This window comes from Amphiprion ocellaris, chromosome 2 (assembly GCF_022539595.1).
Source record: "Amphiprion ocellaris isolate individual 3 ecotype Okinawa chromosome 2, ASM2253959v1, whole genome shotgun sequence".
NCBI lineage: Eukaryota > Metazoa > Chordata > Actinopteri > Pomacentridae > Amphiprion > Amphiprion ocellaris.
This window is the reverse complement of record NC_072767.1, coordinates 4,771,906-4,797,187: the sequence shown is the minus strand read 5'-3', so window position 1 is coordinate 4,797,187 and position 25,282 is coordinate 4,771,906. Positions and strand designations below refer to the sequence as shown.

Sequence of the window (25,282 nt, the reverse complement as noted above, 5' to 3'; positions counted from 1 at the left end):
AGTTTTAAACTTTCACAGCTCATAAGATGACTTTGAACTAATTAATCAACTTTAGTGCAATTAGCTCAGATTTTTAGTGCAACGGGAGAACTTGTATTTCAAATTTTCCAATCTATACTTTCTAGGTTGCTTTATGACTACATTGGTTATCAAAAAGTGAATATCACGAGTGTTTTGGTTTGACGTTCAAGTGGTTTATCAAACAACAAAAAGGCAATTTCATTTCAACACGAAGCAGTTCACTGGATCGATGGTGATGTCAGGTGGAAAATGAACCAAGCCAGGAATTCTTCTGTGGCTTCACTAACAAAAAGATGCACAATGAAATCAGTGGAGTAGATTTTTAGAAAAAGAAACGTGGATTAAAAAACAAGGCTGGAGAGTTGAGGAGGTACAGGACAGGATCATGGACAGAATGTTTTTACAGAAATGTGAGTGAGAGTTTGAGAGAGAACTGAACAGACAGTGTTACTTACTGGAGTGTGGACTCTTGTGTGGTCCGTGTTATCAATGAGCGATTGGTTGAAAACAAGACATTAGTGCTTTTGTGAGCAGAGACAAAACAGACCAGGAGACACACACCAAAACACAACTACACACTCCGTTAATGCCATTTACCAGCTGCTCTCAGCTTGTTATTCAACGCTTAAGGCTCAAACTGCTCTTTCAAGAGGACTACGCACGGATAAAATATTCATTTCACAGCATAATAGAGCGATTTCCTTTGCGCACGTCCAATATTTTAACACTCGCAGTGGATGAAAGGGTAAAATTGAAATGTTTTGATGTGTGTCTCCATCGGAGCCAAGCGGCACATTGACAAACAAGATGGTGTCAGTATTAGAACAGTAGAACAACATTCAAAAACATCAACGGCACGCGCAACATTGATAAGAAGACATATTCAGTAGACCGTGATGTCAGACAGTTGGGTAGAGAACACAGAGATGAGCTCCATCAGCAAACACAGGTAAGGAGTGCATATTCAGATACCCTTTAAACAAAACCACCACATCGGGATGCAGCTGCCACCTCACATATTAGCATTCTTTGGGGGACATGCTAGCGTGTAAAAGAGAAAATTCAAGCGCTGAGCTTCAAAAATATGAGCTCAGAACGTTTGGAATACTAAGGAGTGTTTGGGAGAGGGTTTAAAGACTTGACAAGGAATGAAAAACTGTACGCACACTGGAGACACTTGCCAAATAGTCCAGCCCTGGTGTCGCTTCTTGTGCTTTAAGCGAGAAGCGTTCTGTGTGTGAATAGTTTGTTTTTCTTCCTGTCATCATGCTGACCAGATGCATGCGCTCTCAAAGTGAAATCAAAATCCAACATGCAGCGTCTTGTGTCATGCAGGTTTATCGGAGGTCAGCTGCTGCCGAGGTTTCAGAGAGAACGTCAGAGAAGAAACCAGAGCTTCCCCTCTGAATGAAGATGTGAACCCAGGTGACCTCGATCTTCTCTCTGAAGTGAGTCTGATCCGCAGCTGCTCAACCGAAACTAATACTCACTGCATCTCGAGTATTTTGTAGCGTACAAGTTTGAAAATGAAATAAATCTGAGGTGGCACAGTGAAAGAAAAGTGGATTCCACTCAAAATTACTGCAAAAATGCATCAAAACAGAGGTAGATACTGTAAATTGTCATGCTATTTTGGAGACAAAAAAAAAGAAAGACTGTTTCCAGTAGGCTCCTGTAAAAACTGATGCTTTTTGTTTAGAGCAACTACTTAATTTAGGCAGCTATTAATGATAACACCAATGCACTAAGATAGAGGCTCTTTAATGTTTTTTTATATATATTGCGTTGAATTATTTTCATTAATACACTATGATTTCTCATACATTGTTGCCTTTAAATAAAAGTTGCCAATCCATAAAAATGTAACTTATCCTTTATCCTTTTTGTTGTTTTAGTTGTATATGCATTTTTAAATCTTAAGCAGAGTTGGTAGATCTTAATTTTTTGCATCCTAAAGATTATTTATGGTAAATGTCTACACTTTACAGTCACATTAATATATCATAAAAGGACAAACTGTTGGAATTTACAGGACTACAGTTGTGATTTTTGTACGTTACAGTTGCAACACAGTATAAATAAAGTATATTATAGAAAAGTCTACTTACAGTAATGAACAATAAACCATATATTTTACTGCAGAGTGCTTGAATCAGTTACACAGCAACTACCACTGCCAGTATTTTACTGTCATTTTACAGAAAATAACTGCTACAGTGCATTTGATGGTTCTAATGCTGCTTACATGCAATCTACTGCCCATATTTATTCTATTCTATTGGTTTTTATTTGATTTGATTTAATTTACCTCACACACTGTATTGTGTATATCTTGCCTCTTTTTCATATGTTGTTTTATTTTATATGTACATTTGATTTTATTATTTATTGTCGTTATTTCATTTAGCTCGTTATCAATGCACCATCCAGTGGCAGCTATTTATATTTTCATCATGCCCCCATGTATGATGGCAATAACCCTATTCTATTCTATTCTATTCTATTCTGTTCTGTTCTGTTCTGTTCTGTTCTGTTCTGTTCTGTTCTGTTCTGTTCTGTTCTGTTCTGTTCTGTTCTGTTCTGTTCTATTCTATTCTATTCTATTCTATTCTATTCTATTCTATTCTGTTCTATTCTATTCTGTTCTATTGCTACATAACAAACTTAAATTAAGTTTATGTGGGATGTCAGTGATAAGAACGGCCTGTTGAGTTGCATTGTGGGTAATAGAAGTGTCTGGTTTTGACAAAAAAGATGAATAAGCAGAAATAAAAATATATGAATTTCATTCTGCTGCATTGGTTTTGACTGATATTTTTCTACTGTTCATGATTAGTCTTACAACATTATAGGAATTTAGTGATAAATCAGTGAAGCATTGTCTGTGTTAAATACTTTCCACTTTCTACATTCGACAATTATTTTATTTTTCATATATTTATTACTCCTATAGGTTATTCATTGGTTGCATGTGACATTTATATATCAAGTAGCGGCAGCATAAAACCATATTACCATAAAAAAAAGTTGATTGTTTTAAATTTTTTGACACAATAAGATGCTGAAATGCATTCATTTAATTTGATTATTCTTTGTTGTAGTATAGAAACGGGCATTGAGAATCACAGAATTTCAGTAGTATTGATGCCAACTATGAAATTTCTGGTATCTTGACCTGCCTGAAGAATAGCTTTACAGAGTTTTAGCTGATCTGCTCGAGCTGCAGCAGGTGGAACTTGGTAAGCAAAGAAAGAGGCATCACAGATCAACTGAAGCTAATATTCACTGCATTTCTAGATTTCTTCCTGTTTGAGTCTAAGTTATAAGTTTCAGAAAAAGAGCCTGAATGAAGGAAGACAGAGAAAAAAAAGGAAATCTCGTGCTAACAGAGTGTAAAATCGTCTCCATGCCTCCATGCAACAGACTGTTTGTCCAGACTCAGCGTGCAGACAGAGCCGGAGGTTTCCACTCCTGTTCATGCACATGCACTTCCACCACCTGTGACAAGGCAATGTGCAATCAACTCCTGAGAAAACAAATCATCTAATCTGCCAGCTGGAGACCTGGGTATTAAAAAAACAAAACAAAAACAATGTCATGTTACTTTATGAATCAAATTTCCCAGCAGCAACAACACTGGATCCCTCCCGGTGACGCCATCCGCTGCGCTGGAGTATATTACTGTAATGGACACCCTGTCTTAACTTGGACACTGAGTAACCCTGTCTCCATGACGACGACATAAGCACCTCCCAGCCCGGAGTGGAACCGGGTAACCATGGAGACGTAGACTTCAATTTGGAGCAAATTATAGAGCCGGGAGCAGGCGGAGGCTGGATAGTGGAGCTTTCAGAAGGCGTAGCAGTAAGTCTGTAGCGGGACAGCAGAAAATACTGGTTCTTTCAAGTGATATTTACGCTCTACAAGGTGGCACTTAGACCGAGCTGCACTCTAAAGACCCTCAGACCCCCTTTAGATCTGCTCTGCATGCTTCTGCTCCATCACTAATCCAGACCCACTGCACCAGATGATAGACCGGTGGCTGGAGGCTGCAGAAACTCCGGCTCAGTGTTTGTAATGTGGGCTGGTCCTGTGTACTGTAAACTCCCTGGTGGAAGGAAAGGGGGGAGGCAGAGGGAGGAGGAGGAGGAGGAGAGGCCGGAAGAGGCTGCCTACAGCACTTACTCTGAAGACATGAAGGAGGACAACGGGCCGACCTCCTTCGCCTTCTGCAGAGCGTGTTTCTGGTTGAACGCCGCCTCGGCTTCCTCTTCATCCTGATCAAAGGAGGGAAAGAGCAAAATGTGGCGAACATGTGCAACATCTGCCAGTTTAAATTATTAAACCGCATCAAAGCAGTGAAAGGAGGGCAGGGCAGAACAGGACAAGGCAACTGTTACAGCAGTCAAAGCACGAAAGGCTGAGTTTTTAGCTTCTCTTATTCCTGTTTCATTACCTTGGTAAGTTCTTGTGCGTTGGCCAGATTATCCACAGCGATGGCCAAGAAGACGTTCAGCAGAGTGTCTGGTCACAGCTGTGTTCAGGACTCACACATCAGGCTGAAAGATGACTAAATGTTGGGTTTCTATTCAGCAGGTGTTCAGCCTGTTGCTCTGCTAAATGTGTCATTATTGTGTCACTGTTTCTTCCATTTTCCTAATGTTTAAAAAATGCTTTAACCCTCGTGTCGTCCTGCGGGTCAAAACTGACCCGTTTTAAAGTTTGAAAATGTGGAAAAAAAAATATTTTCACAGTGAAACTTTTGATGTCCACATTTTCAACATTTTTGGGAAATCTTTGAACATTTTTTGGTGGAAAAAAAAAGAAATGTTAAAAATGTTTCTTAAGAACATTCACCAAAAAAAAAATCAACCAAAATCCAGCAAATTTTGCTGGATTTTGGTTGATTTTTATGTGAATGTTCTTAAAGAAAATATTAGAAGTTTTACTGATATCTATGGAATCACTTTAGATATTTTTAGGATTTTTTCGGAAGATTTTTACTCATTTTTTGAAAATATTTACAAGAATTTTCTTGCCAAATTTGGGGGATTAAAAAAAAAAAACTTTTAAGGGAAATTTTAAAGGAATTATTGGAAGTTTCTTCCTGAAGGTTTTGCAAATTTTCAGAAGTTTGTGGAATTTCTTTGCTGAATTTTTGGATTTTTTTTTCAGACAAAGAAACAATATTTTTTGTTGCCCATAAATGAGGACAACAGGAGGGTCAATGCAGTATTAACCATCCTAGTTAGAATGGATCAGTTAGCCTTATATGTGAAGGAAAATGGGAAAAAAAAAAAAACTTACAAACTGATCACTAGTTAGGATTCAATTCAATTCAATTTCATCTACACTATTGTTCAAAAGTGTGGGGTCACTTAGAAATAAAGTAAAGTTTGCAGGACTTCGCTTGTGTGCTGCTTTCTTTCGCATGATTTTGTTTCTCTGTTTTAATTCAATCGAATGATTAAACAGGAAGAACACATCCATGACCCTGTGACCTGACAGCAGCTTAATTAAGCAAACAGATAACAGAAAAATAAACTGTCTGAGGTAACACTCACTGCATAGAAACAGAGGAACTGACTCTCACATGAACAAAAAAGTGAAAAATGAGCCCAAAGTGATGAAAACTGTGAGGAAAAAAATCATCCAGAAATTGCTTCAAGTACACAGGTGTAAAAGCTGCATAGTGAAAATAAAGAAATTAATACTTGGAATTAAAACCTCCTACGTTTCCTTGACTGAAGAGTAACGAAGGATACAGTTTCCAAACAGAGTGAGAACTATGAAGTAGATGGACGACCACATGCCGGACTTCACTCCTCCTTGAGAGCGAATTCCGTTGTACATCACCTCATTCCAGTCTTCTCCGGTCAGAATCTGCGAAAACAAACCAGCAACAGCATGAAATCACACAGAACGCCATCTAGAAAAGCATCCTGCACTGCAAAAACTCTAAATCCTACCAAGTCCATTTGTCTTATTTTTAGTCAGAAAGTCTCATCCCACTTGATTTAAGATAAATTCACTTAACAAGAGACATTTCAGCAGATGGAGGGACTTGTTTTAAGACAATGCATCTTAAATATCTTGTTCAGTCAAACAATCTTGAAATGATCTTATTTTGAGCTGTATTTTACAAGAAACAAGGTTCATTTTACTTTTCATACATTTTTCAAGCTGAGGTGTTATTAGTAGAAGCTACACAATCTTGATTTAAGAAATAAACTTCACTAGATTCAAGTAAATGCGTTTTATTGGAAAATCACCAGTTCATATTGTCCAGTTTGCTAATACGTTGCATGTAAATTCAAAAATAAATAGTTGATTTCAATACTAGACTTGTTAACATGGTGTAGAGTTATTTATAAATGAGGGAGTAAGAATCATGGTCATATTTACAACTAATGTATTTTCAACCAACTGTATACAGACGGATATCTGAAAATGCTGCTTCAAGGACAAACTGGTCTGAAATCTGGAGTCATGTCACTGTTATACAACCTAAAATAAGTCAAATACATCTTAAATTTTGTACTCAGCATGAATGTTTAAAAAGTAAATGTCTACTTTTCAGTTAAAATCACCTGCTTGGCTTCCTCTAAAACACAACACCTCTAAATGCTGTCAAAACACGACTAAATATTAGGATTTCTAGCTAACTGGGAGAAGACATTATATCTCAAAATGCTTCAGTTAATCTTTGGAATCTTATTTCAAGTATAAGATGGTCTTAAATCTAGAGAAGTTCCGCTATAATACAACTCAAAATAAGTTTAATACATCTCAGATTAGGAGGTTACATGAAAGCAAAAATCTATTTTTGAGTGAAAAACTGCTATTTTTTAACATGTCTGGCTTATTTTAAGACTCCTAAGCTTGACAATCCTGGTAAAATAGAGCTTAAAATAAGTTTACTCAGCTAATTTTAAGATCTCAAGATTCTAAATATCATGTCTTATTTCAAGAAATCTTACCAAGCCATTTTTCACTTGTTCTATTGGCAGATTGTTTCACTTAGTTCAAGGTAAAGTTCTTTGAAAGAAGTTTTTTTTCTTGTTTTGAGAGGGGCATTTTTCCAGTGTGAGCTGCACAGATGAGGTTTGTTGTCAGACCTGAAAGACAGTCATGATGGCTGCAGGGAAGGTGTCGAAGTTGGTCGGGGTGTAGTCTTCAAAGATGAACCTGTGGAGGAGAGGCGACACAAGTTGGAGAGCGAGTTTCTTTGGATTATGTCATTCATAATGTCCAGTTTACGCCTGCTGACCAAAGCTGATGCCTCTCAGCTGGGCTTTATTGAAGCAGCAGCTTGTGGGAAACGGCTCTGACTTCAGGCAGCAACGACGGCTGTGTGAGAGTCTTAAATCTCCACTGAGCTCACACAGTGTCTGGGTGTAATAAAAGCCACCGTGGACCATCTATTCCCCTCTAAAGGGTGGCTATTCAATAAACAGCAATCTGTTGAAATGAGAAGTCTGCTTTAGCGTCGTGTTTATGTTTGTCAGTGTGTATTTACTGGAGCCACAGCGGAGAACAACTCAGTATGGTGGAGTTTCTATTAGATTTGTCTCTCGGCTCTATTTCTTTATGGACTCACGATGCACAGATCACTGGAGCCTACCTGCCGCCGAAGAGCTGCATGCCGAGCAGCGCGAACACAACGATGAAGAGGAAGAGGAGGAAGATCAGCGAGATGATGGACTTCATGGAGTTCATGAGAGAGACGACGAGGTTCCTCAGAGACGCCCAGTACCTGGACAGCAACCGAATACCACATTAGTGCACGAATGATGGAAAAAAAAGATAAAAATGTGAGAATTTTAGGTCCAGTTTTTTAGCAATCTGGACAAAGATGCCGTTTAATTATCATTATTTATTCACTGACTTTACATATTACAGTCCAATGTAAGGAAATATCTGTGTTTTAAAGGTTGTATGACTTTATATTTTAATAGACAAGTTGCACAGGCTGCGATTCACAGGTGTAATTCTGTTAATTTACATTTTCAAATTGCATTATTTCATTTTCAGTTAACCCTCGTGTCGTCCTGCGGGTCAAAACTGACCTGTTTTAAAGTTTGAAAATGTGGAAAAAAAAATGTATATTTTCACAGTGAAACTTCTGATGTCCACATTTTCAACATTTTTGGGAAATCTTTGAACATTTTTTGGTGGAAAAAAAGAAATGTTAAAAATGTTTCTTAAGAACATTCACAAAAAAATCAACCAAAATCCAGCGAATTTCGCTGGATTTTGGTTGATTTTTCTGTGAATGTTTGTAAAGAAAATATTAGAAGTTTCACTGATATATATGTAATCACTTTAGATATTTTTAGGATTTTTTTTGGAAGATTTTTACTCATTTTTTAAAAATATTTACAAGAATTTTCTTGCCAAATTTGGGGGATTTTTAAAAAAAATAAAACTTTTAAGGGAAACTTTTAAGGAATTATTGGAATTTTCTTTCTGAAGATTTTGCAAATCTTCAGAAATTTGGGGAATTTTTTTTGCTGAATTTTTGGATTTTTTTCAGACAAGGAGACAATATTTTTTGGTGCCTGTCAATGAGGACAACAGGAGGGTTAAAGGTTTGTCTCAGTTTGGGAGCACCAAATGTTCAGTGTATCAGTTCTTTTTTAAGGAAACATCCTAATAAAAAGACAAAGAAAACCAACCCTCCTACTCCACACTTCTATTCTTGTGAAATACGTGAAGCTGTTTATCACACCAGCATGTTAAACAGGCCGCTGCTAGTTTTCAGCTGACAGTGACACGTTCCCGCCAAACAATGCGACATGTCAACAGATGGCAGAGAGCGAGGAAGGCGGCGGCGGCACTAACTTTGTGATCTTGAAGATCCTCAGCAGACGGAGAGCTCGCAGGACGCTGATGCCGAAGGAGGTGCCAGGCCTGAAGAAGCCCCACAGCACTTCAAAGATGCTGCCAACGATCACCTGCAGAGGGATGTGCAGCGTTCACAAAGTCTTCAGGAAAGCCAGGCAAGAATACGTCCACAGACAGACAGACAGAGGACAGACAGGCAGGCAGGCAGAGAGACAGGCAGAGGACAGACAGGCAGGCAGGCAGGCAGGCAGACAGACAGACAGGCAGGCAGGCAGGCAGACAGACAGACAGGCAGACATGCAGACAGACAGACAGGCAGACAGACAGAGGACGGAAGCTGCATAATCTAAGAAGAGATGGAGAACTGACGCTGCAGTCGAAGCAGTTGAAGGAGGAGTGGAAGTAGAGACGAGGACCCAAACTGTACATCTTCAGGAACATCTCAGTCAGGAACAGAGCGAGGAACAGGAACTCTGCATAGTCTGGAACAACATATTATACATATTATAAGCAGACTGTTAAATCTGTTAGAATCAGGACAAGCAAAAAACTGGAGATATTCGACGAACCCTGTTTGTTTATTAACCCCTGTTGTTTCCTTGTCTGAAAAAAATCCAAAAATTCAGCAAAAAAATTCTGCAAATTTCTGAAAATTTGCAAAACCTTCAGGAAGAAAATCTGCAAAATTCCTTAAAAGTTTCCCTTAAAAGTTTTATTTTAAAAAAATTCCCCCAATTTGGCAAGAAAATTCTTGTAAATATTTTCAACAAATGAGTAAAAATCTTCCAAAACAATCCTAAAAATATATAAAGTGATTCCATATATATCAGTAAAACTTCTAATATTTTCTTTAAGAACATTCACATAAAAATCAACCAAAATCCAGCGAAATTCGCTGGATTTTGGTTGATTTTTATGTGAATGTTCTTAAGAAACATTTTTAACGTTTCTTTTTTCCACCAAAAAATGTTAAGAGATTTCCCAAAAATGTTGAAAATGTGGACAAGTTTCACTGTGAAAATATATATTTTTTCCCACTTTTTCAAACTTTAAAAAGGGTCAATTTTGACCTGCAGGACGACATGAGGGTTAAGGTGCTCCTGAAGGAACTTAAAACACCTCAAATCAGATAAATAGCTACTGGAAGAACTTCTAATAACTCAAAATGGGTTCCTGGAGGATTTTTTTAAGTTAAGTTGGAGGCCTAACAGATTTCTGCATTTGGACTTTATTCAATTATATTTATAAAACTTTGCTTTGTAGTAACTGTGTATATTGCAATATTCCAAGATGAAGAATATAAAATGTCATCAGTTTGCTTCATTCATGAAAAAGAAATAAGGAAACAGACAGCATTATTTTGCTATATTTCAGTCCAATATAAAATATATTTTGATGTAAATATTTAAAATTTTTCATATTTATTTATCTCTCATCCTATTTTGTTCTGTCAATAAAAAGTATCTCCATTTTTGAAACATTTATAATACATGATATGTTCTAATATAAATGAACGAGATAGAAAAGTTTCATAAAATACAATAATAAAATAAAATAAAATTTAATTAAATTAAACAAAATTAAATTAAATCTCAATGGAAACCCAAATCCCACAAAATGGTTCTTTGAAAACCTTTCTGACGGGTTCCATGGGGGAAAAAAGTAATATCATTATAATATAATATAATATAATATAATATAATATAATATAATATAATATAATATAATATAATATAATATAATATAATATAATATAATATAATATAATATAATATAACATAATATAATATAATATAAATCAAAAAAAATTTAATAAAATACAATAATAAAACAAAACAAAACAAAATACAATTAAATTATATTAAATCTCAATGGAAACCCAAATCCCACAAAATGGTTCTTTGAAAACCTTTCTGACGGGTTCCATGGGTGAAAAAGTAATATCATTATAATATAATATAATATGATATAATATAATATAATATAATATAATATAATATAATATAATATAATATAATATAATATAATATAATATAATATAATATAATATAATATAATATAATATAATATAAATTTTAAAAAATGCAATAAAGCACAATAATAAAATAAAACAAAAATAGGTTAAACAAAATTAAATTAAATCTCAATGGAAACCCAAATCCCACAAAATGGTTCTTTGAAAACCTTCCTGAAGGATTCTAAAAGGAATCATTTAAAACTACAAACGTTTCCTCCACAGCAGCAACAGTGAGGAAACCCAAAAGGCTCCTTGAGGCTCTTCTTTTTCTACTTCTAAGAGTGGAAGAAGTAGTTAGTGAGAGTAAACGTGAAAAACACAGAAAAAGAACAAACGAAACCCCAGAAGTATGTAGAAACAGACGCTACTAACTTCCAGAGTTCATGTCATATATGAGACTGCTGCTGAGGTGAGATGTGACTCACAGAGGAAGTTGGAGAGCCACAGCGGCTGGTTGTGGTGAACGATGGCGACACACAGAGTGTTCAGAGCCACGAGGCCCAGAACCGTCCAGTAGAAGGTGTGAGTTTTCACCACGCGGCGGATCGAGATGCGAAGGAGTCGCTCTTTACGGCGGAAATACGCCGTCGGACCCCGTTTGGCGCTCCGGATGCTGGCTCTGGCCATGGGGATGCCTGAGAGGGGGAAACAGAAGAGAAACTGTGGTCAGACTGAACCTTAACCCTCGTGTCGTCCTGTGGGTCAAACTGACCTGTTTTAAAGTTTGAAAATGTGGAAAAAAAATATATTTTCACACTAAAACTTCTGATGTCCACATTCTCAACATTTTTGGGAAATTTTTGAACATTTTTTGGTGGAAATGTTAAAAAATATATTTTTTAAGAACATTCACAAAAAAATCAACCAAAATCCAGCAAATTTTGCTGGATTTTGGTTGATTTTTTGTGAATGTTCATAAAGAAAATATTAGAAGTTTTACTGATATATGTATGTAATCACTTTAGATATTTTTTGGAAGGTTTTTACTCATTTTTTGAAAATATTTACAAGAATTTCCCTGCCAAATTTGGGGGATTTTTTTTTTTTTTTCAACATTTTTAAGGGAAATTTTTAAGGAATTATTGTATTTTTCTTCCTGAAGATTTTGCAAATTTGCAGAAATTTGGGGATTTTTTTGCTGAATATTTAGATTTTTTTCAGACAAGGAAACAACATTTTCTGGTGCCTGTAAATGAGGACAAGAGGAGGGTTAAACTCATCTTGGTGTCCGCCTCGTTACTGAGCATGCTCAGACTCACCCACAGAGGAGATGTCGCCGTACTGTTCCTCCCCCGGCTGCCCCTGGTGCACCACATCCATCCCTCTCCTCTTGATGGTGGTGGCTCGCTTCAACACTGCACAAAGAACACTTAAATATAGAAAAAGCTCCACAAGAAGCTGCTCAAACTAAAAACACTCTGAGGGCAGCAGCACAAGGACGAGTTCAGGCACAAAACGCTGCTTTGCTTGAATCGCATCAGCCTGAATTAGTATTTTTGCACTTTTTTAAATTTGATTTTCCACCAAAAAGGCCCCAAAACCGCCTTGTGCATAACCACCCTCACATTTTAAAGGCACCCAAAGATAGACCAAGGCAAAGCGGATGGAAAGAAAACCATGGAGCAGATGAGCGTGTGCATGACGAGCTGAGTTTTAGCTGAGAGGGGAAGCTGAGCTGCAGCTAAATGAGACAAAAATGATCGTTTAATGTCGGCGTAATGACCCAAAAACTGAAACCCTCCCATGTCGCTTTATGGTCTCCATCATGCTCCGCGGCGGTCCATGCATTTGTGCTTTTTTAGGGAGCTGCTCGGCGACACGCATGCCGACGTGATGGGCGTGTTGTGACCTTTAATCCGTGTGTTTGTGACTCCTCTCCATCCCAAACCTTCCGACCTTCCCACTACCTCGTGATTCCTGAAATCTACTCGACGTAAATATTTGCTCGTGGGGACTTTTTCCAATAAGATCAAACAAACACGCAGAAATGTTGCACGGCGGTGTTTGCTGAAGGCTGGAGGACTGTCAACACACACACACACACACACACACACACACACACACACACACACACACACATTACATGCACATCCATGCCTTTTCAGACCAGCGGTTGCTACGGCAACTGCAGTGCACCACCTTCGTCCTCTTCTAATCAAAGCTATCAGAGCGTCTGTGTGCGTTTCCATCTCGACAGCCGGAGCCGCCGTGTGTTTGTGCTACAAACTGGAGGCGTGCAAACCCTCGGTGAGCGTGTTCGTTTGCCGGTGGCAGGGTGAGGGGTTGCAGGAGATGGGCGGTGAGGCGGGCGGAAGTGCAGAAGAGAGGATGTTTCTCACCGTAGGCACCACCTGTACTCCACTCTGGGAGCCTCCTGAGAGCTGCCAATCAATCAACATTTAATAAAAGCCCTGCCGGCTGAGCGAGCAGCAGAAAGGTCACAGCAGAGTCGAGAGGGTCAGAGCAGCTTAAAGCCACGGGTTCAACACAATCACTACTCGTGTGGCACTGAGGGCTGTTCAGAGAGGTGTGATGAGGCGGTACAGTGATCTGAGCAACCCTCAGCTGATGCACTGCTCTGTATAATCAGGACTCAAGGCTGTTTTTCTGAAAATTCTCAGCTCAGTGGTGGAAATTTAACTCTACAGCCCTGCTACACTCACAGAAAAGTCATTTAAATGAACTTAAAAAAAAAAGTGAAGTTTCTTTACTGGATTAAATAGATTTCTTTAATAATTAAACAAGTCCAATGGACCAGATTCATGCACTTGTGTTGAGTCAACATAATTTGTTAGAGTTGATTCAACTCAAGTAAATCAAGCTGCTTAATCAAATGTAACAACTTTCAATGATTTAATCCAAATAATAACTGTTAGCCATATATAGTTGGAGCCAATGAAAACAACTCTTTAAATGAACTTAGCTAAAAAAAAAAGAAAGTATTTCCACATTATTAAATAATTTTCTTTCAAATTTAAGTAATTCTAATGGACCAGATTTATTTATTTGTGTTGAGTCAACATAATTATTAGTTGATTGAACTAAACTGAGTTATTTGGAGCCAATGAAAATAACTCTTTAAATGAATTTAAATAACTTATGTAAAGTATTTCCACATGATTAAATGGATTTCTTCCATAATTAAGCTGTTTTCATGGACCAGATTCCGCTCTAACAGACTGATATATGCTAAAAGAAACCTGTTTAATCACAATTAAAGACTTTTGATGATATAATTGATTAAATCCAAAGAATAACTTTTGAGTGTAGCCATAGCGGAGTCAACGGAAATTACTCTTTAAATGAACTTTGCTAAATAAAGGAAGTAGTTTCACATTATTAAATAGCTTTCTTTCAAATTTAAGCTGTTCTTACGGACCAAATTTATTTACTTGTGTGGAGTCAACAGAATTCAGTTCAGGTAATTTAACTAAATGGAGTTATTTCAACTCAACTATATTAAACTGCTTCAAAATAATTACATAATACTGAAAGAAAGTTGTTCAATCAAATGTAAAGACTTTCTATAATTTAACTAATTAAACAATAACTTTAGAATGGAACAATTTTAGCCACCAAAATAACTCTTTAAATTAACTTAGTTAAATTATGTTAAGTATTTCCGCATGATTAAATGAATTTCCCTTGTAATCAAGTTGTTCTGATGGACCAGATTTATTCGCTTGTGTTGAGTCAACATAATTTATTAGAGTTATTTTAACCCAAGTACATCAAGCTGCTCCAAATATTAACTTTTGAGTGTAGCCATATTTAGCTGGAGTCAACCAAAATAACTCTTTAAATGAACTTAGTTAAATAATGGAAAGTATGTCCATATGGTTGAACAGATTTCTTTCATAATTAAGTTGTTCTGATGAACCAGATTTATTTACTTGTGAACAGAATTTATTTAAGGTAATTTAACTAAATGAAGTTGATTCAAGTAAATCAAGCTGCTCCAACAGAATCACGTAACGCTAAAATAAAGCTGTTCAACCAAATGAAAAGACTTTGCATGGTTGAATTAATTAAATTCAAATCTTAATTTTTGAATGTGGCCATATTTAGCAGGAGTAAATGAAAAAACTCTTTAAGTGAACTTAATTAACTTATGTAAAGTATTTCCACATGATTTTGTAGATTTCTTCCATAATTAAGCTGTTCTAACAGACCAGATTCATGTACTTGTGTTGAGTCAACATAATTTATTAGAATTGATTTAATTTGGATTTTAAATGTGGTTGATTCAACCCGAGTAAATGAAGCTGCTCCAACAGAATGACTTAATGAATGAAATGAAAGAAAGTCATTTAACCACCTGGAAATACTTCTACTGTTTAATTAAATGAATCCAAATAGGAACTTTTGAGTGGAACCATATTTAGCTGGCGTCAACAAAAAAAAACCTCATTAAATTAACTTAAAATAAGGCAAAGTATTTCTACATGATAAAATAACTTTCTTTCAGCATTAAGATGTGAGATCAGGTTTTCAGGGCAGTATGACACAGTTACGTGGAAATAAATCTTTAAAAAGAAAAAAAGTTGAATTTCTGTTTTTATGTTCATGTTATTTTTTTCAATTTAAAAAAAATGGAATTAATATGTACATTTTTTCCAAGTGCCCACTGGTTTTACTAATACTGGAAAAAAAATTGTGTCTCTACATACTATAGATATTTTACTACTTAGATTTTTGGTTTGCTTCTGTATTTCCTGTCTCTGGTCGACTCTGTGGAAACACTGCCTGCAGTTAAAAAAAACTCCAAGATTTTTTGTCATGTGACTGTTGCTCGAATCTGAGTCAGTCAATTGTGCAGAGATCGCAGAATTATTTAGTTTTTCACAGAATTTGGAGACTGCAAATCCTTTATTTTCAGACTTAAAAAAAAAAGACATGTAGATTAAATGGATTTTTAATAAAATATCCCAATTTTAAGCTTCAATTTGGATTTCTTTCCCAACAAAACTGCAGGTCACACATGATTAATTCAAGGATTGTCAGATAGCTGAATGTCTGTTGATTTTCTACAGTTTATGCCTGTGAAAAAATCTCAATCTATTAAAGATAACCTGCTTTTCAAGCCCGCCTGTGGGGTTGGATGTTCAGAGCGTTAAACTAGAGAAATTCCAGGATAACCAAAGTCATTAACATTCAAATTTAACAGCAACTTGTCAAAAATGTTGTAAATTTTTTTCTGTCTAGACCACAATCATAGATCCACCAACTGACATTACTACTAGAATACCACCAATTATAATTAACATGTCATTTATTTCACCGCAAACAGTGTTTATTCTCGTATCTGCACCTTGTAAAATGTGTGTCAAAGTAAAATCACAGTCACACATGGAGCACAGACTATAATGTGTACGAAAAGCCTTTATAAAGCACATAATCCAGCATAAAACTTGACTCAGCCTGTACAGCACCGTTAGCACAGCAGAAACACAATGTGCACAATGAAACCAGGTAAAAGACAAAGATCTGTGCTGACTTACCATCGAGTGCAGAAGGTCCTGAATTCTTATTCTCTTCTGCGAGCATCACTTCCTCTGGAACACAAAAAAGTACGATCAGCAGCAGATGGCGGCTCAGATGGAAACAGATAAACTGGCATCTTTTCTCGCTACGTTTACAGCTTAGTTGTTGCAAAACAGACAGCTGACAGGCTGCATCAGACAGTCCACAACCGACAGGATTAGTGTAAAATGAAACATCGATTCCTCTTTTCTCATTGACGACTAAAGCCACCTGCTCTGTCGATCCAGGCCCGGTAGCCGTTCAGTTCTCTCTCAATCTGCTGCTGGCGTCTCAGCTTCATGAAGGCCCGCCGGTTCTCCACTCGCTCCCTCTCTTTGGCAAATTCTCTGCAGAACCACAGAATCATTTATTCAGGGATTGTGGGGTAAATAATCCCTCTTGGAGATAAAGTGACTGTTGTCTTGAATGAAGTTCTTCTCATCAGACCACAAGAGCAGAGTAGAGGCAGTCAAAGAGCTTCTCTTATCTGTCAGTGTAGAGATAATGACAAAGATTCCCCGCTGACCTCTCTGTAAAACTGGCTAGCTCTGTAAAACCCACTGCTGCAAACACGTTTTTTTTTATTATTTTCTATCTATCTATCTATCTATCTATCTATCTATCTATCTATCTATCTATCTATCTATATAATATATATGTATATAATTTATTTTGTTCAGTTTTACTTTTAGTCCTTCTTGCTCATTTTTTTCGATATTTGGGTTTACATATTATTATTTTTTAAATTTTTATATATATTTTATTTATTTATTGGGTCGTACAGGGTTAAGTTGTGCAGACGTACTGAAACTGCACAGTGGAAAAGCAACTTGCTGGATGTTTGTCTTATCGTCTAACCTGTAAGATTTAAAATCAGCAGGACGACACAATGAGCTGTTAATTGTTTATAGTGGTGGGACGCGATTTTTAAAAATTAATTTAATTAATTACAAGCTTTGAAATTAATTAACTGCAATAATTGCAGTTTTGTCAAATAGCAATATTTGACACAATAAGTGAAGTTTTTCAATTCAAATAAAATTGTGGTTGACAGTTGAATCAATGAATAGACATATATGTGTTTATAATTTAAAATTTACTTTAAAAAAGGAAAATGGGACACAGAAAAAAGTGATTTTGATGACTTAAAGCCTGAATTTAGTTGTTTTTTCCACTGTATGCCACATAAAATCAGCATAAGTAGTTCAAGGAGCTTCAGAAAGTTGAAAATCCAGAGATTCATTCTGTTTTCATCTTTTCTGGGTCTGATAAATGGTGGAATTTTGATGGTTCTTTTTATAGGAATATAAATTTTTATTTATGTAATTTTTTTTATAAACAAAAAGTTTATAATTAAGTTATTAAAAGAGATATTTTTGTTGTTTAGGTTATTCCTCCTCCAAGGAGGCAGAGCCTCGACGGAGTAAAAACTTAAACCACAAAAATGTTTCATTTCTATTTATCTGCATTTTTCATCTGTCTGCTACATTCACAGATTGCTGCAAATCTAAGTGCAATTATAGCGATTTTATTCAACATTTTAAGACTTTCTGTAAACTCAAGCACTGTCTAGAAAAGTGGTCTATTGTGGGATGGCTACACCGTTAGCATGACTCGTAGCTAACGTTAGCTCTGGTGCTAACAGCAACATGTTTTACATTGAGGTGATACCATCGGCTTGAAGTGACGCAGTGATCAGAAAACTCTTTGTTGTACAATTTGTACACAACCAGGCTTTTATCCAAGCTGCCATCAGGAAGATTTTTAAAAGAAAACTTTCTGTCCAACAAGCTCAATCTCACCTTCCTTCACTGTTCACCAGCGCCTGACTTCACTCAGTGCTTCCTGTGCTTCTTCTTCATGGCTACAAACAGACTTTAGGTTCATTACCGCCACCTACTGGGCTGGAGTGTTCATCAGAGTTACTGGTGTGCCACAAATGAGGGAACTGAGGAGGCTGCAATTAATTGCGTTATTATTTTTAACGCGCTACGTTCGCTGTAATTAACTAATCAAAATTAACGCGTAAAAGTCCCAGCCCTAATTTTTTAATTAAACTTTTTAATGAGAGGGCTGAAGCTGTGCACGCAACAAATTCATTCTTCACAGTAGGGCTGGGCGATACAGCAAAAAAAAAAAAAAAAAAAAAAAAATATATATATATATATATATATATATATATATATATATATATATATATATATATATATATATATATATATATATATATATATATATATATATATCATGATAAACTGATATATTGCAGTATACTAGCACACTGCCCTGAGTTTAACATTCAGAGTGACATGGACTGGTATCACCAGACAGAGACTCCTAGAGGCACCGGTCTCTATGTGCTCCTTCATTCAGGCCACTAGAAGTACTTTTCTTTTTTAAATTATTACTTATCAGGTGCAATATTCCTTTTTATTGCATGCGCAGTAAGTCATTCTCATGCATGATATTACTTTACATCCTCAGTATCATTGCCAGTATTACTTTTAACTCTTTTATTCCAGTCATATTTTAGCCTACCTGTTTTATTTTCAATAATGCATCATACTTATGTCTTACTGCTTCTCTATGAGCCCCATTTGTCATGTTGTGTCATTTTGTTTTTGAGCAATATCTGGCAAGAGAAAACATTTTGAAAACAAAACCGAACCAAAAAACAAACAAAAAATCTGCAATACAATCATTTTGCCCTCAACTTTGTATTCAAAAGCAGCAGCTTTTTTGACACTAACTGGTAAAACTTGGTGTGACGTTACAGTTTTTTAAGGACAAAAACTTGAATTGAGACACTAATTTAAGCAAATAATCATTTTCAACTCACAGTTCACACAAAAAATTGCCATCAAAAGCAAATTTAAGGGTACATGCATGTCTTAAACTGACCTGTAGCGCCCTATGTAAGGATAAACTGTGATAAAAAGAATAAACAGAGGAGTTTTTCCTGGTTTCAATAATATATACTTGGTACTAAACTCAGCAGTGTTTTGGTTGTCAAATATAAACATCATAATTTGACAATGACTGCCTGATATCTCTGTAAAAATGGCATTTAACAGCTACAGATACAGACTTATGACCTCTAAATTTAGACAAGAAAAGGCCACATTTCACAGATATATGTGACAGGTTGATTAAATTTACCGTGTTTGACCTTTAAATGTAGACATGCAAGTCAACAACCTCTAAACTTGGTCACAATTAAGGTCTCTCTCTTGATCAGATTCGTAATTTTCACAGAAATCTGTATTTCTTTGTATAAAGCGGATAGCAGACAATAGAGGCAATTTGGCAAATATCACAAAAAGCAAGTGAAATTTTATATCCACGAGCTAAAAAAAGAGGCTGAAACTCTGATGAACTGAACTCACCCAGAGAGGACTCCCAGCACCAGGTTCAGGACGAAGAAGGAGCCGATGATGATGAGAGGGATGAAGTAGAGCCAGTTCCAGTTGGGGCCCAAGGCATCGTCGGTCTGAAACATCCCCAGAAAAGCAAAATCAAGACTTCAAAATCAATACCCGACTCATGTCGCCCCTGGGATACAAGACAGAAAAACACAGGGGCCAGTGTTTGGACATCAGGTGTATCGATCTGCACCACAGAAAGACTGTGGAGGAGAAGGAAACACTGACTGTTTATTTATGTGCATGTTTAGTGTACTGAATTTTTGTCACGAGTGTTGGTTGCAGCTGAGTCAGTCATAGCTTCTCAATTGTGGAGAAAATTGCAGAATTTTTTGATTTTTACAGAATGTGGTTGCTGCAATTGGTTTATTTTTGCAAAAATTTTAGATGAGACATGTAGAATAAAGTGGTTTTAAGCTGAAATCTGGTCATTTTTCCCAACAGAATTGCAGATGATTAGTTTAAGCACCATCATAAAGTTGAAAATCCGATGATCATTTTCTCTTTTTACAGTTTCTGCCTCTAATAATTGGTGTCATCTTGGAGTTTATTTTATGTCTGGATTTTGGAATTACATGCCTATCTACTAGATGTGTAAACAGCAGCTAATTTATGTCTGCAAAAACAACACAGCTGTACTGTTTGTGCACATGCAGCAGGTGTGTACTATTATGACAGTCGCTCTGTGTGGTCAGCAGATCGTTTTCAGCAGCACAGAAGCAGCAACGTCATCCTTTTCTTTCCTCGGTCCCTCCTCAGTCATCAGTGAGGCTCACTGAGCGTTGCTTCAGACAACATAATACAATCACTCCGGCAAATCACCTGTCTTCATGCATCTCAGTGAAAAACAGAAAGAGCAGACTGCTGACCGAAAATTACACCCTGGAACAAGAGTTTGTGTGGATTCATGTTGCTTAACTACAGCAATCTAAAGTGAAAGTTACAAAAGAAAAGAAAAATATGTAGAATTATGGTGATATTGTCTATTTATGCATCCTACTTTCTTTTCTTTTCAAATAAACTGCCTCCAGCAATGCAAATCTTAAACTGCAACAAGTACATAACTCTAGCAAAAGGTCACAACAAAAAACTCCATGATGTAGAGCTTCTATAGAGTAAATTCTGGATTTTTTATCCCGGAGGAGCTGTCAAATCAAATTGGCAGATGGTGCCACTGCCTCCCTGCCTGCCTTCCTGTCTTCCTTCCTACTGCTTTCACTGACACTGATGCTCATGATATGTGGTGCAACATCTCAACCCTGCAGAAAATGACATTATTATTGGGTTCAACACACATTACTTGAACACGTTTTTCTCAGATGCACCACGATAAAGAGCCTGTACTCTTTATATTTCACGAACATTTCCTAGAAAAGTATGGCTCCCGGATCCAGTACAGTCTCCTGGTGAACTGAGAGACCTTCAGCATGAATAACTTTCTTTGACTTGTGTCAAACAGTCCTGCCAGTCAGTCCAATAAAGTGACAGCTTTTGTGGCTCAGGAGGACTTTAGTCAAGCAGGATCATAAAACTACCCACCCATGGTAAGAATATACATGAATAGACATGAGTTGAGGGAAGGCATGCATGGAAATATAGAGTAAAGAGTTTGATCCTAAGTTTGCCTTGTGAATGTACTGATGAAAAACAATCCTTAGGGCTTCAGCAGAAGGGAACTAGATTTCTCTTCTTGGTTCTCAAAGACATTTCATCTTCATCCAAGTGTCTTCTTCACTTCTGACTATTTGAGAGATATATTTTGCCACTCCAAAATCCCAGGACCCAGGACTCACAAAACCCAGAGTGTGAAATGGTGAAGAATGACTCAAAGTGGTGAAGATTTCAGGCAAGGGATCTCAAGACTGCATGATAAATTCGCTGGAAATTCACTGGATTTTGGTTGATTTTTTTTTGTGAATGTTCTTAAGAAAATATTCGAAATTTACGGTTAATATTTACAAGAATTTTCTTGCCACATTTGGGGGAATTTTGTTTTTAAATAAAGCTTTTAAGGGAAACTTTTAAAGAATTATTGGAATTTTCATCCTGAAGGTTTCGCAAATTTTCAGAAATTTGGGGATTTTTTTTTTGCTGAATTTTTGAATTTTTTTCAGACAAGGAAACAATGTTTTTTGGTGCCCGTAAATGAGGACAACAGGAGGGTTAAAGAAGCATCTTTTAGATCCAGGTAAACTCATGTCCTGAAGAGGTGAATCTCTTTTGTTGAGTCATGCTTTCGTGGAGCAGTCGTGTAGTTCCACTTAATAGAAGTCTGTTCACTCATGGCTGCATTGGATTGCACATACAGCAATGCTTATCTTGTGTTTGGGTGTTTTATCCTTCAGGCAGTCTGACTCAGTAAATCCATTTTGTAGTAAATATTCATAATGCTATAGTGGAAAAAAAGATCTGGCACGTTTGCTTTTCTTTAAACCAATCAGAGTTGCCTTGGGTGGAGCTAAACCAAGCTTTGGTGTTTCTTCAAAATTTTGTTGGAACATTGCTCGAGCAAACCTGCCTTACTGCACCATCCAAAATCTCGGCAAAACCTGGAATTTTCAGCGTGGCAGGTTGCTAACCCAGAGATTGTTGTTGCTGTTACTGCTTTGAAAACAGTAATACACAGATAGCTAGAGAGCGGTAGGGAAGGCCTAAAATGAGTGGCCATCTGCTGAGTCAGGCTATATTTGAGGTGAACCGGTTTTGTTGTTCTGGGATGTTGTGTTTGGAGAAAATCCTTCGAAGTTTCTTACACACATGGCTGCATAAAGGATGAAAATGTTGTCTGATGTTGCTGTTTCCTTGGAACCTGCCGCCTTTAAACACAACAGTAAGTCTACAACACCACTTATCAGGTACTTACAATGCAGTCCTGAGATCTAACACAGTTTGACAATCACTTGTGCCTGGAAACATGTGACTCTTAGGTCATTATTGGGCCAATAGTTGTGAGATTTGGGGTGGAAATAAATACCTGGGGTTCCCCATCAGTCAGCTAAAACTTAAGAAGCCTCTAGGATGAAAGTGAAACATCTTCAAGAACCAAAAGCTTTATGAGTCTCCAAGAACCAAAAACGAAGTCCATCTACGTTCTAAGAGGTTTCAAGAACTTACAAAAGAAATGGAGTTGAGAACCTACACAGATGTTACTAGATCAGATTAAAGAGATGCTGAGGCCTGTTTCATTTCACAGCTGTTCTGTTCATGTTGCAGCAGGTTTACACATTTCTCATAAAAATGGCAAACTGAAAGCAAAACAACTCAGCAATCAACTCAACACTCTGCGGTTAAAACACTGAAATCACACCCTTGTAACTTCCTCTCCATGTCCTCCATCCACAGTCAGTCTGGCTGGGAAAGATGAGGATTCATTGGCTGCTCACATCCTCTCAGCAGCCATTAATGTTCTGGGGCAAAAGCTGCTTCTGTTCATTACGGATAATGGAGTTTAAATTGTAACAAAACACTGCTACGCCTCAATAATTTGCACCGATCTTGGAAAAATATTAAGAGTGACACTTATGTGTGTGTGAGAGCTTCCTCACATTGTAGAGTACAGTAGTCCATCCCTCCATGGTGATGCACTGGAAGACAGTAAGCACAGCAAACAGGATGTTGTCGAACTGCGTGATGCCATCATTCGGGCCGATCCAGGTGTCGCTGCAGGTGTATTTGGCCGGACACTGACGGACGCCACATGGGAACTCAAACTCCGAGGAGTCCACTGTCTCATTTTCTGAACAGAAAGATGTAAAAGTAAAGAATGTCAAGATATAAAACAAAAGATCCCAACAAAAGACAACTTATCCCGCTCATAGAACTGAAACTGTACCTAAACATTAAAGAGTCGCCACTATATCACTAGTATTCTTTATACTGGACTTCTTAATACTATTTTTATTGTAAATACCAGCACAGTCTTGCACTTTTTTATCTTCCACCAGCACTATTTGCACATTCTGTTGCATGTTCCTTTACACGAGTCTCCTTATTCTTCTTAAATATAAAATGTGTGAGCCTCTGAATACCTTAAATTTAAGTCAGTAAGTCACAAATCAGTCAGTAAGTCAGTCAGTAAGTAAGCCAGCAAGTAATTCAGTAAGTAAGTCAGTCAGGACGTCAGTAAGTAAGTCAGCAAGTAAGTAAATCAGCAAGTAAGTCAGTAAGTAAGTCAGTAAGTAAGTCAGTAAATCAGTAACTAAGTCAGTCAGTAAGTCAGCAAGTCAGTAAATCAGCAAGTAAGTCAGTAACTAAGTCAGTAAGTAAGTCAGCAAGTCAGTCAGTAAGTAAGTCAGTAAATCAGTAACTCAGTCAGTCGTAAGTAAGTCAGCAAGTCCATAAGTCAGTAGGTCAATCAGTCAGTAAGTCAGTCGGTAAGAGAGTTGGTCAGTAAGTACGTCAGTCAGTAAGTTACTCAGTATGTAAGTTAGTTAGTCAATAAGTCAGTAAGTAAGTCAGGCAGTGAGTAAATAAATCAGTAGGTCAGTGGCTCAGTCAGTGCATAAGTCAGTTAGTAAGTCAGTCAGTCAGTAAGTAAATCGGTAAGTATCCATCCATCCATCCATCCATCCATCCATCCATCCATCTTTAAAAGCTATCACAGATTTTTCACAGAGAATCTGAGAGTACACATCTTTTCTTTTCATGTCTACTCATTCTTTAGCTCCATCACATGAGTTTTAAACCAGTTCTTTCCACCCTCTGATCAGTAACGTGACCACCCAGTGACAGAAAATACCCACTTTAGTCCGTCTTTGTTATCTAACCGTTCATTCAGCTCAAGTGTGACGGGAGCAGCGTGGAGGTTAATGACAGCTATGAATGTACAATGAGGCATTGTAGTGCGGTGCATTGTTGGTTTTAATTATACGGGACAACACGGCCGGTTTGGTTTGATCGAGTCTCCAGGTGCGACCAGGCGAGTGTGTGTGATTATGAAAATAGATCTACTATCTAAAGATCTACATAAATATGAACCACACACTTAACCCAATAAACAGCAACAGAATGAGCTCACTGTTTGCTTTTATGTTCTGTGATTCAGTTTGTGCTCAGAAATAGTTTGAATCTTTTATCTGTTCATGTTCATGCATTATTCAAAACCATCTGAGGTCGTTTCTACAAATTGCTGGGTTTTGTTTCCTCCATGCCTTCAGTGTGCAGCAGAGGTGATTTCTTTTTATTCACTGTAATTCAAAGATCTTGGCTGATTGTATCACTGTAACAAATAAACTACCTGTTATGACAACAAGTGTCTAAAAACACAAATTAAGTAGTTTGAATCCTCGTGTGCATGTATGTATCTCTGTGTATATGTGAATGTACAGCTAAATAGCAGACTCAATAGTTATTTATGCGGAGGAAAATCCATAAAAGCTTCGTCCTCAACCTATGGCGTTTTGTCAGAACTGGTTATGTGGAACTAATTGGCGAACGGACGAATATGTCGTCT

General features: G+C 37.0%; 1 protein-coding gene across 10 annotated transcripts in view; it reads right to left on the bottom strand.

The window, feature by feature from the left end:
• Positions 1–25,282, bottom strand: part of LOC111568755 (voltage-dependent R-type calcium channel subunit alpha-1E) — a 209,969-nt gene that overhangs the window by 47,184 nt on the left and 137,503 nt on the right. For 6 of the 10 annotated variants that reach the window (XR_008604037.1, XM_055017585.1, XM_055017591.1 and 3 more), the window contains 14 exons: positions 23,376–23,566; positions 19,795–19,898; positions 16,640–16,755; positions 16,387–16,440; positions 13,225–13,266; positions 12,145–12,240; positions 11,311–11,520; positions 9,238–9,350; positions 8,866–8,978; positions 7,646–7,777; positions 7,140–7,209; positions 5,787–5,904; positions 4,478–4,545; positions 4,207–4,298 (listed from right to left, as the gene is read on the bottom strand). Coding sequence is in view for 9 of the 10 variants with exons in the window: in XM_055017585.1 (XP_054873560.1) it covers positions 4,207–4,298; positions 4,478–4,545; positions 5,787–5,904; positions 7,140–7,209; positions 7,646–7,777; positions 8,866–8,978; positions 9,238–9,350; positions 11,311–11,520; positions 12,145–12,240; positions 13,225–13,266; positions 16,387–16,440; positions 16,640–16,755; positions 19,795–19,898; positions 23,376–23,566 (1,519 nt within the window). In the remaining variant the exon portion in view is untranslated. The remainder of the gene's footprint in view (positions 1–4,206; positions 4,299–4,477; positions 4,546–5,786; positions 5,905–7,139; positions 7,210–7,645; positions 7,778–8,865; positions 8,979–9,237; positions 9,351–11,310; positions 11,521–12,144; positions 12,241–13,224; positions 13,267–16,386; positions 16,441–16,639; positions 16,756–19,794; positions 19,899–23,375; positions 23,567–25,282) is intronic. The other 4 variants (XM_055017615.1, XM_055017603.1, XM_055017617.1 and 1 more) reach the window with 1 other exon arrangement.